Genomic DNA, 18,434 nt, shown 5'->3' on the forward strand with positions numbered 1-18,434 from the left:
TAGATCTGCACTTACTAATTAAAGCTGTGAATGTCTTCCTTGCTGGAATAAATTCAATATGGGAAGTTATCACCAATTACATGAACACACATTCTTCTACTGGAGTAAATAGAACTGCCAAAGATGTTATTGGCAAAGAAAAGAGTCTCCAAAACTCAAGCCTCATCAAAAACATGACACACTACATGAAATAATGCCTCAAGCCAACAATGCAACACCTTCAGAACCATTTGAAAGTCCATGCATAGATTTCACCTCTTGGACAACAGGAAAACAGAAGCTTTTGGAACAAGTTTGAAATACACCTACCTGAAAGAGGAGGGAAAAAATAGCAGAAGCAGTGCGTGACAGGACAAAAAGAACTACCTGAAATGACAATAAGGAGCCTGTTGAGATGGTAAAAGCGAAGAAAGATGCTCAAGATAAAGTGCCTAATTCAAGCAGAGACACAAAATGACTTAATGACGATCTTTGTTGTGTGTTCATTTAAAAATGAAACTTAAGATAAAATACCTAGGAATAAATTTTACCAAGGAGATTAAAGACCTGTACTATGAAAACTATAAGACATAGTTGAAAGAAATTAAAGAAGGCAGAAAGAAATGGAAAGATATTTTGTGCTTATGGATTGAAAGAATTAATATTGTTAAAATGTCTGTATTACCCAGAGCGATCTACAGATTCAATGCAATCCCTATCAAAATCCCAATGGCATTTTTTTACAAAAATAGAACAAAAAATTCTAAAATGTATGGAACTGCAAATGACCCAGAATAACCAAAACGATCCTGAGAGAAAACAAACAAACAAACAAACAAACAAACAAAAACAAAGCCAGAATTATCACCCTCCCAGGCTTCAAACTATGCTACAGAACTATAGTAATAAAAACAGTGTGGTATTGATAGAAGAATAGATACACAGACCAATGGGGCAAAACTGAGAACCCAGAAAGAAAACCCTCTATATGAGGACAACTAATTTACAACAAAAGAGCCAGAAACATACAATGGAGACAGGAGAGTCTCTTCAAAATGGTGTTGGGAAGACTGGACAGCCACATGCAAAAGAATAAGATGAGACCAGTGTCTTACATCATCTTACTCAAAAATTAATTCAAAATGTAAGACCCGAAACCATAAAACATATAGAAAAAAACATAGGTGCTGAGCTCCTTGACATTAGGGAACAAACACAAAAATAAACAAATGTGTTACATCAGACTAAAAAGCTTCTGCACAACATAGGAAACCATCAGCAAAATGAAAAGACAGTCTACTGAATGAGAAAAGATATTGCAAATTGTACATCTGATTAGGGGTTTATATCCAAAATACAGATACTCATACAACTCAACAACAATAAACAAACAACTTGATTTAATAATGGGTAGAGGGTCTGAATAGATATTTTTTCCAAAAAAGATATACAGATGGCCAACAGGTACCTGAAAAGATGTTCAGCGCCACTAATTATTAGGGAAATACAAATCGAAATCAATATGATATCTTATTCTTGGCTGGTGATTTCTCTCTTTCATTATTTTAAATATTTGATATTACTCTTTCCTAGCTTATAAGATTTCTGCTGAAGATCCGTTGATAATCTAATGGAGTTTCTTTTACAGGTTACAATTTTATATTCCCTGGATGCCTTGAGAATTCTTTGTCATTAATTTTTGAGAACTTAATATAGTATTAAGTATACTATACTATATATATAAGTATACTATACATATAATGCAACCTCGGAGAAGGTTGCATTGAGATAATAGGTGTTCTGTTAGCTTCTCGGATTTGGGCATCCAGCTCTTTCCATAGGTTTGGGAAATTCTCATTAATTATTTGTTTAAAAAGGCTCACTCTTCCCTTCTCCCTCTCTCCTTATGGTATACCGATTATTCTTATATTACTTTTTCTAATGGTATCAAATAGTTCTTACAGAGTTCTTTCATTTTTTTTTTTTACCCTCAATTTTCTCTCTTCTTCCACTTGAGTCATTTTTAGATTTCTATTGTCAATGTCATTTAATTCTTTCCTCCATCTGGCCTGCTCTATTTCTTAAGCTCACTAATTCATTCTTCAGCTCCAGAATTTCTGTTTGGTTCTTTTTTATTGTTTCGGTCTCTTTGGTGAAATATTCTTTTTGTTTGTTAATTTTATTTCTGAGCCCATTGAATTGCCTTTCTGAGTTTTCTTGTATCTCTTTTGAGTTTTTTTAGAACTGCAACCTTGAATTCTCTGTCATTTAAATCACAGTCTTCCATGTCTTTAACTTAATTTTCTGGAGATTTAAAATTTTCTTTCTGAACTACTTTGTTATCTTGGTTATTCATGGTACTTGATGTATTATTTCTCTGCCTGGGCATTTGAGGAGAATCAAATATTTTTTTAAAGTACTGTCTCTTTTAACTGTTTAGCAAGTTGATAAGTAGCGGTATTTCTTTTGTCTTCCAGTAGGTGGTGGGATAGCACAAGTTTTTGTTTTCTTTTACTTGCACTACTGGGATTTTCCGATTTCTGTGGGGCAGTGTCGCCTTGTTTGTGGAAAGTGCCTCCTATTCTTGGAGGAGGTAGGTGTCATCTTTTATGACCCAGTTGCCTAGACCTTAGGGCACCATGTTTGTGGTAGGATTTGGCAGACTATAGATCTCCTGGCCTTTGTGTTCTTGGCACCGCTTTCTTGCAGGTGCCATCAGCTACCTTGCTCTTTCTGTGGTGTCTCAGCTGCCTCTACCAGGCTCTGCCATGATGGGTGGGGGAGGGTGGATGAGGGTAAGCGGATCCATGAGTCTAACTGCAATGAGTACAAAACACTTAGGCTAGAATGTTGCTTTTACCCTTTCAGGATCTGCTGAGTGAGGGTTGTAATGCCGGGCATGCCACAGGAGGGTGGGGGTGGGATGCAGATTCCCACAGTGGTGATGGTGGCTTGTTGACCATTGCCACCCTTTTTACCTGCTTCTCTACCCTAGACCCTGGGCTCAGCTTCAGTATTTATCTGCTACTCAGGCTGGATTACTGCCTCTGACCCTTTGGTCTGCCCAGTGGGGGCTCAACCTCTACCCTGCTATCACGTGGGCTGGGGCTTTGGTAAGCAATGGAATCATGCTTCTGTCCTTCCTTCCATCCTCCTTCCCATTCCGGGCTCCCATATGCCCACCTTTAGCTGTCTCAGTGCATGGATCTCTCAGACACATTTGTGTTGAGCAGAGAATCCTTGTTGAATTATAGATTTCCAACTTGTTGTAACTTAAAGGAGCGAGACTTGGGGTCTTCTCACACTGACATGATGCTGATGTCACTTCCCAAATCACAATGAGATATCACCTCACACCTGTTAGAATGGCTATTATAAAAAAGGCAAGAAATAACAAGTATTGGAGAAGATGCAGAGGAAAGGGAACACTCGTATACTGTTGGTAGAATTATAAATTGGTACAGCCACTATGGAAAACAGTATAGAGGTTACTCAAAATTTTAAGAATCGTACTTCCATATGATCCAGCTATTCCACCTCTGAATATTTATTTGAAGAACACAAAGAGACTAATTCGAAAAGATATAGTACTCCAGTGTTCATAGCAGCATTATTTACGATAGTCAAGATATCAAAATAGCCTAAGAGTTCATCAATGGATGAATGGTTAAAGAAGATCTGCCATATATGCAATGTAATACTTTTCAGCCATAAAAAAAGGTGAAATCTTGCCATTTGTGACAACACGGTTGGATCTTGAGGGTATTATTTAAGTGAAATAAGTCAAATGGAGAAAGACAAATATTGTATGATTTCACTTATGGAATATTAAAAAGACCCCAACAACAAAACAAACAAAACTGAACAAAATCAAACCATAGATGCAGATAACAGAGTGGTGATTAACAGAAGGGAAGGAACTAGGAGGTAATCGAAATGGGTAAAGGGGATTAAATGTATGGGGATGGATGGAAACTAGACCTTTGGTGGTGAGCATGGTGTAGTGTGTACAGATGTTGAATTATAATATTATACACCTGAAACATAACGTTGTAAGTCAGTGTTACCTCAATCAAAATTAAAATAAAAACAAAAAAAAAACCTGAAAATACTGTACAAAAAAGTCTGATAGAACCCATCCATTAAGTTATCTGGGCTTGATGTTTTCTTTGTGGGAAGACTTTTCAATTATTGTTTCCTTTTTTTAATGATTAAAAATTTTAAATCATGGTAAGATATACATAACATAAAATTTACCATTTTAGCTATTTTTAAGTGTATGGTTCAATGGCATTAAGTACATTCACAATATTGTGCAACCATCACTGCTCTCCATTTCCAGAACTTTTTCATCATCCCAAACTGAAACTCTGTACTCATTAAACAAATAACTGCCCAATCTCTCCTTTACCCACTCCTGGTAGCACCTGTATTCTACTTTATGTTTCTATGAATTTGCCTACTCTATGTACTTCATTTAAGTGGAATCATATAGTGTCTGTCCTTTTGTGTCTGGTTTATTTCACCTAGCATGATATTTTCAGGGTTCATCTGTGTTGTAGCATGTGTCAGAATTTCATTCCTTTTTATGGCTGAGTAATTAACATTTTATTGTATGGATACACCACATTTTGTTTCTCTATTCGTCTGTTGATAGAGATCTGGATTGTTACTACCTTTTAGCCCTTATGAATGATGCTGCTATGAACATTGGTGTAAAGTTACCTGTTTGATGCTCTACTTCCAATTCTTTTGAGTATATACCTTGAAGTGGAATTGCTGGACCATGTTGTAATTTTGTGTTAAACTTTTTGAAGAAGCACCAAACCATTTTCCACAGTGGCTGCACCATTTTGCAATCCCACCAGCAATGTAGGGGGGTGCCAGTTTCTCTACATCCTTGCCAAAGCTTGTTATTTTCCATTTTGGTGGGGAGGAGAGATTATAGTTATCCTAATGAATGTGAAGTAGTATCTCATTGTGGTTTTGACTTACATTTCCCTAATGGCTAATGATGGTTGAACATTTTTTCATATGCTTGTTGGACATTTGTACATCTTCTTTAGCAAAATGTCTATTCATATCCTTTACTTATTTTTGAACTGGGTTGTTTGTTTTTTTGTCGTTGTTGAGTTGTGGGCATTCTTTATATATTCTGAATATTAATCTCTTATATTACTTTGCAATTACATTATTGATTAAGTTTAAAAATGAATTATTTGACTATGCTTTGGATTTGTTATTCGGTCAGTTTTGATAAATTTGTATTTTCGAGGAATTTCTCCTGTTTGTCTAAATTTTATAATTTATTGGCTTAATATTGATAATATTCTCTTATTAACCTTTATCTTATATAATATGTCTCTTTATTCAATAATCATATTATACATTTCTCTGTCTTTGTTTTTATAATCACTCTTGCCCATCCTATCCCCAGATTCAAAACAACTCATTGTCTTCTCAGCAGTTTCTCACTTCTGTTGTTGTGTTATTGTTATTTGCGGAATTCTATGTTTCCTTCTCTAGTCTTTTCAAGTTTAATTTTTGGGTTGGGAGTCAGAAATCACTCCTCTCAAATTAACTAGTTGGCAAGAACCAGAACTCTTCATATAGAATTTAGCAATTTAGTCTTTTATTTTTTAAATGTCGTTTAGGCCACTAGCTATTTACTGACTGAATTAGAAATGGAAGCTTGGTTTTTTGAATTCTAGTTTAATGTGGTTTTTATTAGATCTGATTTTTTTCAGAAACTTTTATTGTATAGTTTTTAGTAATAATTTTCAAGATACCTGGAGGAAATAATGAGAAGAATTGTTTTTCAAGACCTTTTGTCCAACATGAAGAAATCGGTTGGTGAAGAGGAAGGTACTATAAAGTTAGATGGTGTGTCCCATGAGAGCAGGGATCTTATCTATAATCCTAGCAGTGCAAGGAATTTCTAAAACATAGTAGGCACTGATAAACTTTTGTTGAATAAGTGAAAAATGATCAGGGACCTTGAAGAGAGCAGTAATGTTGTTTCAAAGATTGAGATAGAAGAGGATTGTGTTGTAGTTAGAAATAAATGTGAGATCAGTTATTCACAAATCTGAATATTTATAGGAATTACCTGGGAAAATTGTTAAAAATATAGATTTCTGAGTCCCATTTAGATATTTTGATTTAGTGGCTATGATAGGTAGAAATAATGGTCCCCCCAAAACATCCACATGCTAATCCCTGGTACCATGAATATGTTATGACAAGGGGGAATTAAGGTTACAGATGAAATTAAGGTGCCAGTCACTTGACCTTGAGATGGGGAACTATTCTGGATTATCTAAGTAGGGCCAACCACTTAGCATAATGTTTTCAAGGTTCATTTATGTTGTAATCACAAAGATTCTTATATGGGGAAAACTCAGAACGAGAGAGATGGGATTATGATAAAGATTCGACTGTCTATTGGTGGCTTTGAAAAGTTTAACGTTTATTGAAATGATTTTTTTTTTTTTTTTTTTAGGAAATGTTAGCTTGGTATGCTAGTGAATTCCTGCTGGACCTTAGTAAACATGTCCTATTTTTTATTTCCAATAGGTTCACTAGCCTAATCGAACTGGCTAGTGGTATGGCTGTAGTCAGTATTAGGATTTCAGCAATGTGCTCATCAAAGACTTTATAATTTCCTTATGGAGAAATGATGTTTGGATGATAATTTAGTATTGCAGAGCATTAGTGTTTTATATGTTTATTAAGAGACAAATGCCAGCTAAATAGATAATTGATAAGAGATAGAATTGGTAGATGATGATGGCCTCCTGGGAGTTTAATTAGTCATGAAAATGTAGAATAATGTATGTCATACTTTGATATGGATAAAAGTTAAGGGAAGATAGAATGGAGAAGATGCAAATATCATGTAAATTAAAAAAAATTATTTTTACAGGCCTTTCAACATGTAGGCAGAGAACTTGGGTTTCCATATTAATAGTGGCAGTCCTTGTTGAGGGACTGATGTGACCAGCTCTGTGTGAGGATAGAATTTTTGAGTTTTTGACTCCTGAACAAATGTTTCACCTCTCTTTTTCCACCTTCTTTTAACTTTTTTTCCCTGCACAGGATTGCATTTTTCTATTCAAGGAGTATCAGACATCTTTTCACAAAACAAGGAAACAGATTTTAGAATCCTCAGGGGAAAAATCTTTTGAGGTTTCAGAAATGTATATATTTGGGAAATTTGAAGCTTTCTGCAAAAGGCTGGAGAAGGTAAGCATTGTGCAGTTTAGGATCCACCCTCAACCACACCTTTCTGGTGATTTAGTACTTTACGTAGCATTGTTAAGAGTTATTGTTCCAGATCTCATCTCACTATTGATATGACTCATTCGATGTTACCCACTGCATTTTATTATAACTTATTTTTTTATTCCTGATGACTACCTTCTGCCAGTCAGACAACAGCTATTGCAAACTTTCACCTCTCTGAAGACCTCAATTCTACCTTCACTCGTGGAGCTTGAATTTAAAAGCCTCTGCTCTTAATCATTGTATTAGGCTGAGAAAAAGTGTGAGATTAAATATCTACAATACCTGGCAGAACCAGGTAGTTGTATCATATCTGGATGTATGGGCACCTTCTCTTTCTAGGCCAGTATATAGGGTGTATACACAGACATTTGTGGGTGATGACTTTGCTGGGCAAACATGGATTAGTAACTTCTGTCCCTTTGATTCATTTAAGACTGACTGGGGAGGTATGATATTTTTTTCAGGGAATATAGGGTAGCCCATACCAGAGGCTTCTTGGAGTCAGCCTTTGAAAGTCTATAAAGATATCATTTCGGGACCACCCCCCTACTCCGTCACAGTCAGCTCCTTAGGTTCTGGCGGTATTTAGGATCCTGTTCATCATTTGTTGGAAGTTGCTGAGGGCATTACATAGGTTAAATGGCATTTTATTTTTCATTGGTAACCCCCTGCCACAGCCAGAATAAGAAAGTATGGGTGATGAAGAGAACCAAGTTACTGAGTGGAGTCTTTTATACATACTTATATGGGGCTGTTTCTTCATTTGTTTAATAGCTTTATTAAGCTATAATTCACATACCATACAATTTACCCATTTAAAGTGTACAGGTCAACATTTTCTAATACATTCAAAGGGTTATGCAACTATTACTACAATCTAATTTTAGAATATTTTCGTTCCCACTAAAAGAAACCCTCTACCCATTAGCATTCACGCCCCATTCTCCCCTCTACCAAGCCCTAAGCAACCACTAATTTTTCTGTTCTATAGATTTACCTATTCTGGACATTTCATATAAATGGAATCCTGTAATATGTGTTCTTTTGTGACTGACTTCTTTCACTTAGTATAATATTCAAGGTTTATCTATGTTGCAGCATTCTTTTTTCTTGTTGAATAGTATTTTATGTATGATATCACATTTTACTTATCTAGTCATTAGTTTGTGGACATTTAGGTTCTTTCCACTTTTTGGCTATTATGAATAATGCTGCTATAACGTTTGTGTACGTGTTGTTGGGTAGACATATGTTATCATTACTCTGGAGTAGATGCATAGGAGCGGAATTGCCGGGTCATGTGACAAGTCCGTGTTTAACTTTTTGAAGAACTGCTCAACCGTTTTTCAAAGTAGTTGCATCATTTCACATTCTCATAAGCAATTTATGAGGGTTCCAATTTTTCCACATCCTTGTCAACACTTGTTATTATCTGTCTTTTTGAATGTAGCCATCCTAGTAGATATGAAGTAGTATCTCACTGTGGTTTTGATTTGCTTTTCCCTGATGACTAATGACATTGAATATCTATTCAAGTGCTTATTGTCCATTGTAGTTCTTCTTTGGAGAAATTTCTGTTTAAGTCCTTTGCACATTTTATATTTAGTTATTTGTATTTTTATTATTGAGTTGTAAAAGTTCTTTATATATTCTGGGTATAAGTCCACTATCATATATGATTTGCAAATATTTCCTCCCATTCTGTGGGTTATCTGTTTGCTTTCTTAATGGTGTCCTTGAAAATATGATAGTTTTTAATTTTGATGCAGTCTGATATATCAAGATTTTCTTTTGTTACTTATACTTTTGGTGCCATATCTAGGAAAATATTGTATGGGGCTGTTTTGTGAACAACAGGGATTTCTTGTGGGCCAATTAGAAGGATTATAGCTTGTGTCAAAGTAATAAATAGGTCTTATTGGTTACGACTCATTCCACAAAGATGCTGAATGTTTATGAATCCACTAGAGCATAAACCTGGAGGTGTGGGTCCTAGTTACCCTTAATTTTTCCAGGAGCCAAAACCCTTGCCAACTTTGGTACAGTTTTATTTGCTAGAGTTTCAGGGCTGGACCTTAGTGGTTAGCCCACTAGCAGTAAAGATCTTTATTGTGGCAGGTCTAATACAGGGCATCACGAGCATCCATTTGTGATGCAGCAGTCCAAGCATTCCTGATGCTAGAAGGAGTGGGCAGTCATGGCTAACTGCATTAGCTACTCCTCCTACCCCACCTCTGGAGAAACCCTGCCTTTAGTCTTAAGAACCTCATGACACAAGAGCTCAGCAACCAGAGCTAATGCAGCAACCCATAGAGGCTGTATGGAAGTCCACTCTCATTGTGTGTTATCCCAGCTCTCCTGCAGTAAGAATCCCTTGGCTCACTGGCATCTCTTCCAGATGTGATTGATAGATATTAGTGTCTGGGCTTTTAAAGAATGGGCTGTAAAATGTACCCTGAAGTATGGCCATGATTGTGTGTAATACTCTAGAGATGGTTACTAAGACACCTGAATGGGCTTTCCCTGATGAGTGGGGCACTGTAGGGGTCACTGTAGGGGTCACTGTGAGGGTACCCCAGTGAACTCTTAAATGGTGAAGAGTGGAGTCAGAAGGACAAGCTAAGTCAAAGCCTATTTGGCTAAGGTAAGATTCAGATGTCAGGATGACCAAGAGGCAAAGTCAAAGGACAGACGATTGAGATTGGAGTTGGAGAGATGAAACCTCAGATTTAAGTGGAGTGTTGGGGATCTTTGATGAATAAGTGAAGGAGGTTCTAGTGTGTCAGCTTAGGGTGACCAAAATGCACTCTTCTATGGTGGGTGGAGACTTGAGGTACATTGAGTGTTAGTCTGTGCTAAAGAACCAGAATTAAGTATGTACACTTTTCTTTTCTATTTCTTCCTCTTCCTTCCATAGAAATTTTGGTGAATACAGGTATTTCCCAGAGTTTAGTTCTGTTTTCTTCTCACCTTGAATGTTAGTGGAGAGAAGAGAAGGGGTGGAAAGCTGGAGGGATATTTAAAGAACTAGAGCTAGTAGGTGGGATAGGGTCTTTACTCATGGTGACATAGAAATTAGGGAATCATAACAAGTTGAGAACTGGAAAGGGTGACAAGATCAGTGAGCAGAAAAGGGATGATAAATTGATTTTCCATACTGGGGATTTAAAAGTTGCTAAAGAGAGAGCTGGTGAAAAAGCCAAGGCCAGGGCAAACAAGCAGGAGCATGATTATGGTTGATTACCATGACTGGCTTTTATAATGCTGCCATATGGTATGGGTATGGAGGATGCACTGGCTAAATTTGAGATCGACTGCTTTCTTTGCTTCTTGATGACCCTTCATCCACCCATGGACAAAATAGAGGACATGTTAGTGTCAAGAATTTTGTCACAGTCTCTGGCTGTTGGAGCAGGTGGTAGGGTAGGGGATAAAGGGCAGAGTCTTAGCAGGTTAGGATAACAGAACAAGTGGGTAGTTCTTCAGTTCATTTTTTTAAGTTTGTTTTTGTTTTTAAGGTGAGTGCAGTGTATGTAGTAGTAGGAGGCTCAGCTATTTCTCATGTTATATAGAACATATACAGCATGCTATAAATTCCTGGTGGTCTATATTTCCTCAAGGTTTTGACTGGCTTCTAGGATGACATGGTTTTTGGAAGTGTACGGAAATAGTGGCATAAGAGTGATGGTTGCTCAGAAGATGGTTTTTCTGGGTTGACATGCACAGGGACTTGACGTGAATTCTGCTGATTCTTCTGTAGAAAGGCCAGTAATTTATATGCACTTATGCTTTAGTAAAGCTGAAATGTAATCAAGACTAGTAGTGTTGTCTTCATGGTGTGTAGTATTTGGAGGACTCCTCTGAAAACAGGTTTATTTTCTGATGGCCGTTGGACAGATGTGCCTACCCTGGAGCACTCTGTGCATTGTTCTCCAAAGCAGGAATTAAAATGGGAGATGGCTGATGAAAATTAAGAAACTAAGTAGCCTGTGAACATGAAAGGGTTTTTTTGGTGAAGTGAGTGGTATTGATACATTCAGATGGAGGCAGCCATTTCTGCAATAAAATCCATTTTGAGGATTTCTCAGGGCTCTTTAGGGGTCAGAATTGACTGCAGTCATTCTTGGGGCTTACCTTTACCTGAGTTCAGGGGAAAGAGAAAATATGTAGATTTCTGCTAGTGTTACATATCAGAACTATAGTGAAGGGAGAGCCAAGAAGAACGGTAAAGCTTTTGAATCCAGTGATCCAGTGAAATGATATTCAGAAAATTCTCAAGAATAAAAGGATGAAGCTATTTAGACATGTGCAAGGACTTTTCCTTAAATTCTTTTTTTCCCTCTCCTCTTGAAAGAGAAAGTGATCAAATCTGAGAGGTTATAAACTCTCTCTAGATATGCTGGAACATCATCTGACTTAAATAGTTTAAGAGTAGTACTGATTAGAGACAGAGATTTGTCTTCTATTTTGTCTCTTCTGATTGGTTTTAGCTAAATGATTCTAGAGTCTGTTTATTGTTTCTTTTTTGTTTTTGGTTTTTTGTTTTTTTTTTAATCAATGATCATTAAGAGCTTATACCAGGGAAGGGTGCTAATATCTCATTTTTAAAATAAAATAACAATTCTCTTTTTAAGATTACAGATATGATAACTGTTGTGCAAACATATTCAGCCTTGAGTAATTCTACCATAGAGGGAATAGATATAATGGCAATAAAATTCAAAAATATATATCAAGGGGTTAAGAAAAAGCAATATGACATTCTGGATCCAAGAAGGACAGAATTTGACACAGATTTCTTAGAGTTCATGTCAAAAATCAGTACTTTAGAGGTAAGTAATTATACATACTTTTACCTTAGTAAAGCTGAAATGTAATAAATAACACTGGAATTTACATATTTACTATTTATTATGTTATTCTTGCAAATTGATCAAAAACATTTGCTAGTGTGAATAATTTTTAACTAGTTCACAAAATATTTTTCACCTCTTAAAAAAATGAAAAATAAGCATATTCAATAAAAGACGTCAGTGAATAACCAGAAGCCTAAAGATTGTTGTAGCTAGGGTTCATTTTTAATTTACATTAATGTTTGTATTCAGTTTTTGTTGTGACAGGGAACCCATGTCATTTTTCAGTCTGAGGGAAAATTTGTCATCCTCGTTCTTTGTTTTAAGTGTGAAAAGGTTTGAGGACAGATTAGGAAGGTGAGTCACTCTCCATTTGGCCCTGCACTTTATGGCCACATTTTCTCTGCAACTTAGAGGAGAGCTCTGAAGAGGCCCTCGTCCTGTTTGTCCTAGCTTAAGGGGCACCAGAGGAATGAAGGGTGGTTAAAAAGTATGTCTGGTGAGACTGTAATATATTTCTCTCTCACTTTTTGGGTTTATGTAACTTCAGTTACTTTCTTACCGTAAGCTCCTGTAAACCCAGGTTTAGCCCCATGAAAGGGCCTCCTCTTTGCTGCACTAGATCCTGGGGACACAGGGAGGGACAAGAATATACCCTGTCTACTTTCCGAGTCTGAAATTTTTGCTATGAAGGTGAGGAAAAAAAAAAATTTCTCATTTAGTCTTTCAAGATTCTTTAAAAACTATATTACATGTAATCTGGACAATATGAATAAGAAAGATCATAAAATTCTACCCACAATACCTTTTCTTTTTGGCATAGATTTCCTTTTAGTTTTTGAACATTAGGCTCTGATATTAAGATATATTTTAGTTATTGCTTTTAGTGTTTGACTATTTGTGCAAGATAAAGTTTGCTTCTAAAAGGATTTGCAAGTTATGTCTTTATGGCAATGAGAATTTGTGGATTGTTAAAAAAAATTTATTGCTTAAAATATTTTAAAGTTAAATTTACTGGGGTGACATTGGTTAATAAGAATGTGTAGGTTTCAAGTGTACAGTCTTATAATACATCATCTGTATGTTTCATTGTGTGTTTACCACCCAAAGTTTACCACTCAAATCTCCCTCAGATGATTTTTATGATTGCTTAATAAAGATTATATGCTGTAAAGGCTTTATTGTGGTCTTAGATATAAATTTTAGCTTTCAGTATTTTTAAAGACCATATGAACTTTTTAATATTTTAAAAGAGGTGTCAGTGTTGTAACTTTTTTTGCTTTCCCAATGCTAGAGTAGTGGATATGGTATAGATTAATAGACCATAACAATGTAATCTGTAAGTGAAAGTAATTTGCAAAGAGTACTTCCATCCTATTGGTTGGGTACCGGGAGTTTAGAGTTCACAGCTTGGGATGGTGGGTATCTCAGAAGAATATTTTCTTCTTATTGTTTCTCCTTAGCATGGCAAAAAGTTTTCCGAGAGCAGTGGTGTGGAAAATGACACTTGTTGATCCTGGGTGTCTATAGCATCATTGCTCTACCAATATGCTTAGAAATTCTAAATATACCAAAGCAATATTCTTGGTAAGGGACATTCATATCTTTCATAAATTCTCTAGGTCAATAATATCCAATAAATAACAAGCAGTGAATGCAAACCACATATGTAATTTAAATTTTTCTAGTAGCCATATGAATAATAGTTAAAAGAAGCAGATGAAATTAATTTTATTAATATAATTTATTTATCCCAACATATTCAAAATATTATCATTTTGACATGTCATCAGTATGAGAATCATTGAGATATTTTACATTCCTTTTTTTTGGTTCTACATCTTTGAGATCAAGTGTGTATTTTATACTTGCAGCATATTTCACTTCCAAGTAGTTGACATTTCAAGTGCTCAGTAGCCACATGTAGCCAGCGGCCACTGTCCTGGACAGTTCAGTTCTAGATGCTTAGGTGGTAGGTGTGTTGAAGGCTGTTTTGATTCTGTAAGAAAATTGTTAAATGTTGTTAAACAAAACGAATCTCTTTCTTAATGCAAAATATCACTTAAATATTAATATTTTATTTTAGATACAAATACAGGCATTTATGAACAGTACTTTTGGAAAGATCTTATCTTCTCAGCAGGCTCTTCAGTTGCTTCAAAGGTATTTATGATTCATTAGGCAGTAGTATACTTTCTAGCTGGGAAACTTTATATCTGAAAATACAGTTTCAAATAAGATATTCTTAGAAATCTCTCCTAGGTAAACTTTACAACTCATATAAATTAATCTTTCAATTACCATTAAATAGACTGGTAAAACTGAAATATATATATTTTTATTGCATTATTTTTGGTAACGGAAAGTCTTTTTTTTTAACTTTTACATTTATTTGAAATAAGGTAGTTTACATAATGTAAATTGGACCGAATCTAACCTTTTTTTCAGTTACTTTTTAAAAAATTAATTTATCGTTAATTCTTTAATGTCACCACATATTTGACACCTTTTACCTCAAAAGGCCACACCAGAAACCGAGGCCAGCTACCTCCACTGTGAGTCTAGGTGCACCTGATTCTCTGAGGATACACATGGATGTGGCTTGGGTGGGGCCCGGGTTGGGGGAGGCGGGGTTTCAGGGAATCCTCTGGGCGGAGTGACCTCTGTTATCCAGTTTGAAAATGTCTGTGCAATGGCGGCACTGTGTCCAGCACACTGGGAGGGGCGAGGGCTCAACAGGGAACAATGAATACCTCCGGCACTTCTGTATCAAGCAAGTCTTGCCTTGACCCTCATTCTGACAATATCTCTCTGTAAGTCCCTCGTGCCCCGTGCGTGCAGCCGATGGGGCACTGGTGCTCAGAGTGAGCAGGTCCTCACTGCGAAAATCCGCTCGTGGATGTGGCCCCTTTAAGAGGCTTTTGCTGCCACTGCAGCAGTCTCCATCTCACTCAGCCACTTGGGACCAGATTGTCCCGCGTCATCGCTCCATCCTACCTTCTGCCATTGTAGAGCGCTTTCTTAGACTTCTCCCTAGTTGTATGGCTTGTTCATCCAGATCCCAGGCGATTTTTCTTTGCTACTGCTCCTTGTTTCTGTCACAACTTCGATTTGGTTGCCAGAGGGATGAACAGAGCCTCTATCACCTACGCCATTTTTTTCTCCTCCAATGCTGATGGGATTTTGATGGGGATTGCATTGAAACTGTATAATGCTTTAGGTATTATGGTCATTTTAACTATGTTGATTCTTCTAATCCAAGAACACGGAATATCTTTCCATTTCTTTGTATCTTTGATTTCTTCTAATACGGTCTAATAGTTTTCCTTATATAGGTCCTTCGTATGTTTCATTAGATTTATTCCTAGGTATTTTATGTTGCATTTACAAAAGGAATTATTTTTCCACATTTTCTGATGCTTCGTTTTTAGAGTATAGGAACGCTATGGATTTTTGAACATTGATTTTGTATCCAGAAACTTTACTGTATTTGCTTATTGTTTCTAGAAGTGTTCTTGTGGAGTCTTTAGGGTTTTCTATATAGAGAATCATGTCATCCTCAAATAGTGACAGTTTGACTTCTTTGTTTCCTTCTTGGATGCCTTTTATATTTGTCTCTTGCCTGATTGCACTCACTAGGACCTCCAATGTTATATTGAATAACAGTGACGATAGTGGTCAGCCATGTCTTGTTCCTTAGAGGAAAGGTTTTTAGTTTTTCACCATTAAGTACAATGTCGGTGAGGATTTGTTATATTTGGCCTTTATTATGTTAAGATACTTTCCTTCTATACCAATTTTGTTAAGTGTTTTGATCATAAATGGTTGTTGTATTGATGTGATCATATGATTCTTATATTATAATTTGTTTATGTGATGTATCACATCAATCAATTTGCGTATGTTGAACCTACCTGTGCCCCTGGGATGAAGGCCACTTGATTGTGGCGTATAATCTTTTTAATATGTTGCTGTATTCAGTTTGTTAGTATCTTATTTAGGATTTTCGCATCTGTGTTCATGAGAGATATTGGTCTGTAGTTTCCTTTTGTGTTATCTTTTCAAGGTTTTGGTATCAGGGTAATATTGGCCTCATAAAATAAGTTCGGAAGTATTGCCTCCTCTTTGATTTTTTGGAAGAGTTTGAGGAGAATAGATATTCAATCTTCTTTGAATGTTTGGTAGAATTCACCGGTGAAGCCATCTGGTCCTGGACTTTTACTTTTTAGTAGGTTTTTGATGATTGTTTCAATTTCCATACTGCTCATCAATCTGTTTTGATTTTCCAGTTCTTGATTCAGTCTAGGAATGTCATATCTTTCTAAGCACTTGTCCATTTCTTCTAGGTTATTAAATTTGGTGTTATATACTTTTTCATAGTATTCTTGTATGATCCTTTGTATTTCTGCGATGTCTGTCATAATTCTCCTCTTTCTTCCCTGATTTTGTTTGTGTCCTTTCTCTTCCTTCTTTAGTGAGTCTAGCCAAGGGTTTGCCAATTTTATTAATCTTCTCAAAGAACCAGATCTTTGTTGCATTTCTTTTTTTTTTTTAAGTTTTTTGTTTTCAATTTCATTTAAAATTCTGTTCTAATTTTGATTATTTCTTTCCTACTGCTGACTTTAGGCTTAGTTTGTTCTTCCTCTTCTAGTTTTTAAGATGAAGCATTAGGTTGTTATTTGGACTTGTTCTTGTTTTTGAGATAGGCCTGTAATGATATGAACTTTCATCTTATGACTGCTTTTCCCATGTCCCTAAAGTTTTGATATGTTGTACTATCATTATCATTCTTTTCTGTGGATCACTTGAGCTCTCTTTTTATTCCTTCTCTGACCCAGTTATTCTTCAGTAGTATATTGTTTAATCTCCATGTTTTTGTGGTTCTTCCTGGGATATTTAGGTCCCCTACTACGATAGTGTTTTGGTCTGTTTCTCCTTTCAATTTTGTTTGTAATTATTATATATATTTTGAGGCTCCTTGAATGGAGCATAGATATTAATAAGTGTTATGTCTTCTTCGTTGATGATTTCCTTTATCATTATGAAGTGTCCCTCAGTATCTTTCTTTCTTATTTTGAAGTCTATTTCGTCCAATATTAGTACCACTACTCTTGCTTTTCTCTGAATGCCATTTACTCGAAATATCATTTTCCACCCTTTCACTTTGAGTCTATATTTGTCTTTGGAATTGAGACGTGTCTCCTGAAGGTAGCATATGGTTGGGTTTTGTTTTATGATCCATTCTGCAACTCTGTGCCATTTTATTGATGAGTTCAGTCCATTTACATTTAGGGTGATTATTGAAATATGAGGTTTTACTATAATCATTTTATGTTTTGCTTTCTGGTAGCTCAGTGTTTCCATTGCTTCTTTGTCCTTGCGTTTCTGTTTTTTTAAATTATTATTATTTTATATTGGTTGGTTTTGTGGGTTGTGCCTCTGGTTCTTATTTTTTATGTTGTATACTTCAATTCTGAATCTTTGGCGTGTGGTTACCATTACAAATATGTTAAGGATAGTTATGTATATACGTATAGTAGTCCATTTTCTTCTGCATGTGCCTTATTTCCATTCCCGTTTACAAATTTGGATCTTTTATTCCTACCCTTTTTAGTCATTGTTGTCTCAATTTGTCCCTATGTATGCTGAACGTTCATTACTATCTTGCTATAGCAAATCTCTTCATATTGTTTAAGTTTATCACACCCTGTTCTTCGGCAGGGTTGCACTTCTCTGCTTCTATCTGCCTGCTAGTCGCCTTACTCATATATATATATATGCGTATATATATATATACGTATATATAGATATGCATCTCCTCAGGCAAAAGTGAAAGGTGACTTTTGGACTCAGAGGTTATCTCTTCATATATGAACCAAACCCAGATCAGTTTTGGTGCCAAAAAAAACCAGCTTTGCTTGAATAAAAGGTATCAATACAAACTGTACTGTAAACAATGGTTTGTTTAAACTATGAGGAGAAAGGAAGAGAAGGTATTTCGAAAGCCTGATGACTTTAGAGCCAAATTAAGGGGATTTTTCAGATCAAAAATCAGTTACCACTTACTGTTAGAGTGTCTGATGCCGTTCCTCCTGGCTCCCAAAAATTTCTAAGCTGGGTTAACGGGGTCATATTCTGCATGGCTCACTACAAAATAACTTGAATCCAATGAGATTTCACTACATTAGAGTTAGGGATAGTTCAGAGATCTTTAGTATTTTGATTTTTGTTGTCTAAAACTGGATTTTATTTTATCTTATAATTTCAGTTTATCTAAATTTTGTTTTCTGTATTTATGATGTTTAACTGTCCCAT

The 18,434-nt window shown here is 35.8% G+C and overlaps 1 protein-coding gene across 1 annotated transcript in view; it reads left to right on the plus strand.

The window, feature by feature from the left end:
- DNAH8 (dynein axonemal heavy chain 8) overlaps positions 1–18,434 on the plus strand; it is a 339,355-nt gene that overhangs the window by 51,087 nt on the left and 269,834 nt on the right. Inside the window, exons 12-14 of the mRNA XM_011354823.2 lie at positions 7,078–7,224; positions 11,901–12,098; positions 14,206–14,282. Coding sequence (XP_011353125.2) covers positions 7,078–7,224; positions 11,901–12,098; positions 14,206–14,282 — 422 coding nt within the window. The remainder of the gene's footprint in view (positions 1–7,077; positions 7,225–11,900; positions 12,099–14,205; positions 14,283–18,434) is intronic.

Source organism: Pteropus vampyrus, unplaced genomic scaffold (assembly GCF_000151845.1).
Source record: "Pteropus vampyrus isolate Shadow unplaced genomic scaffold, Pvam_2.0 Scaffold18, whole genome shotgun sequence".
NCBI lineage: Eukaryota > Metazoa > Chordata > Mammalia > Chiroptera > Pteropodidae > Pteropus > Pteropus vampyrus.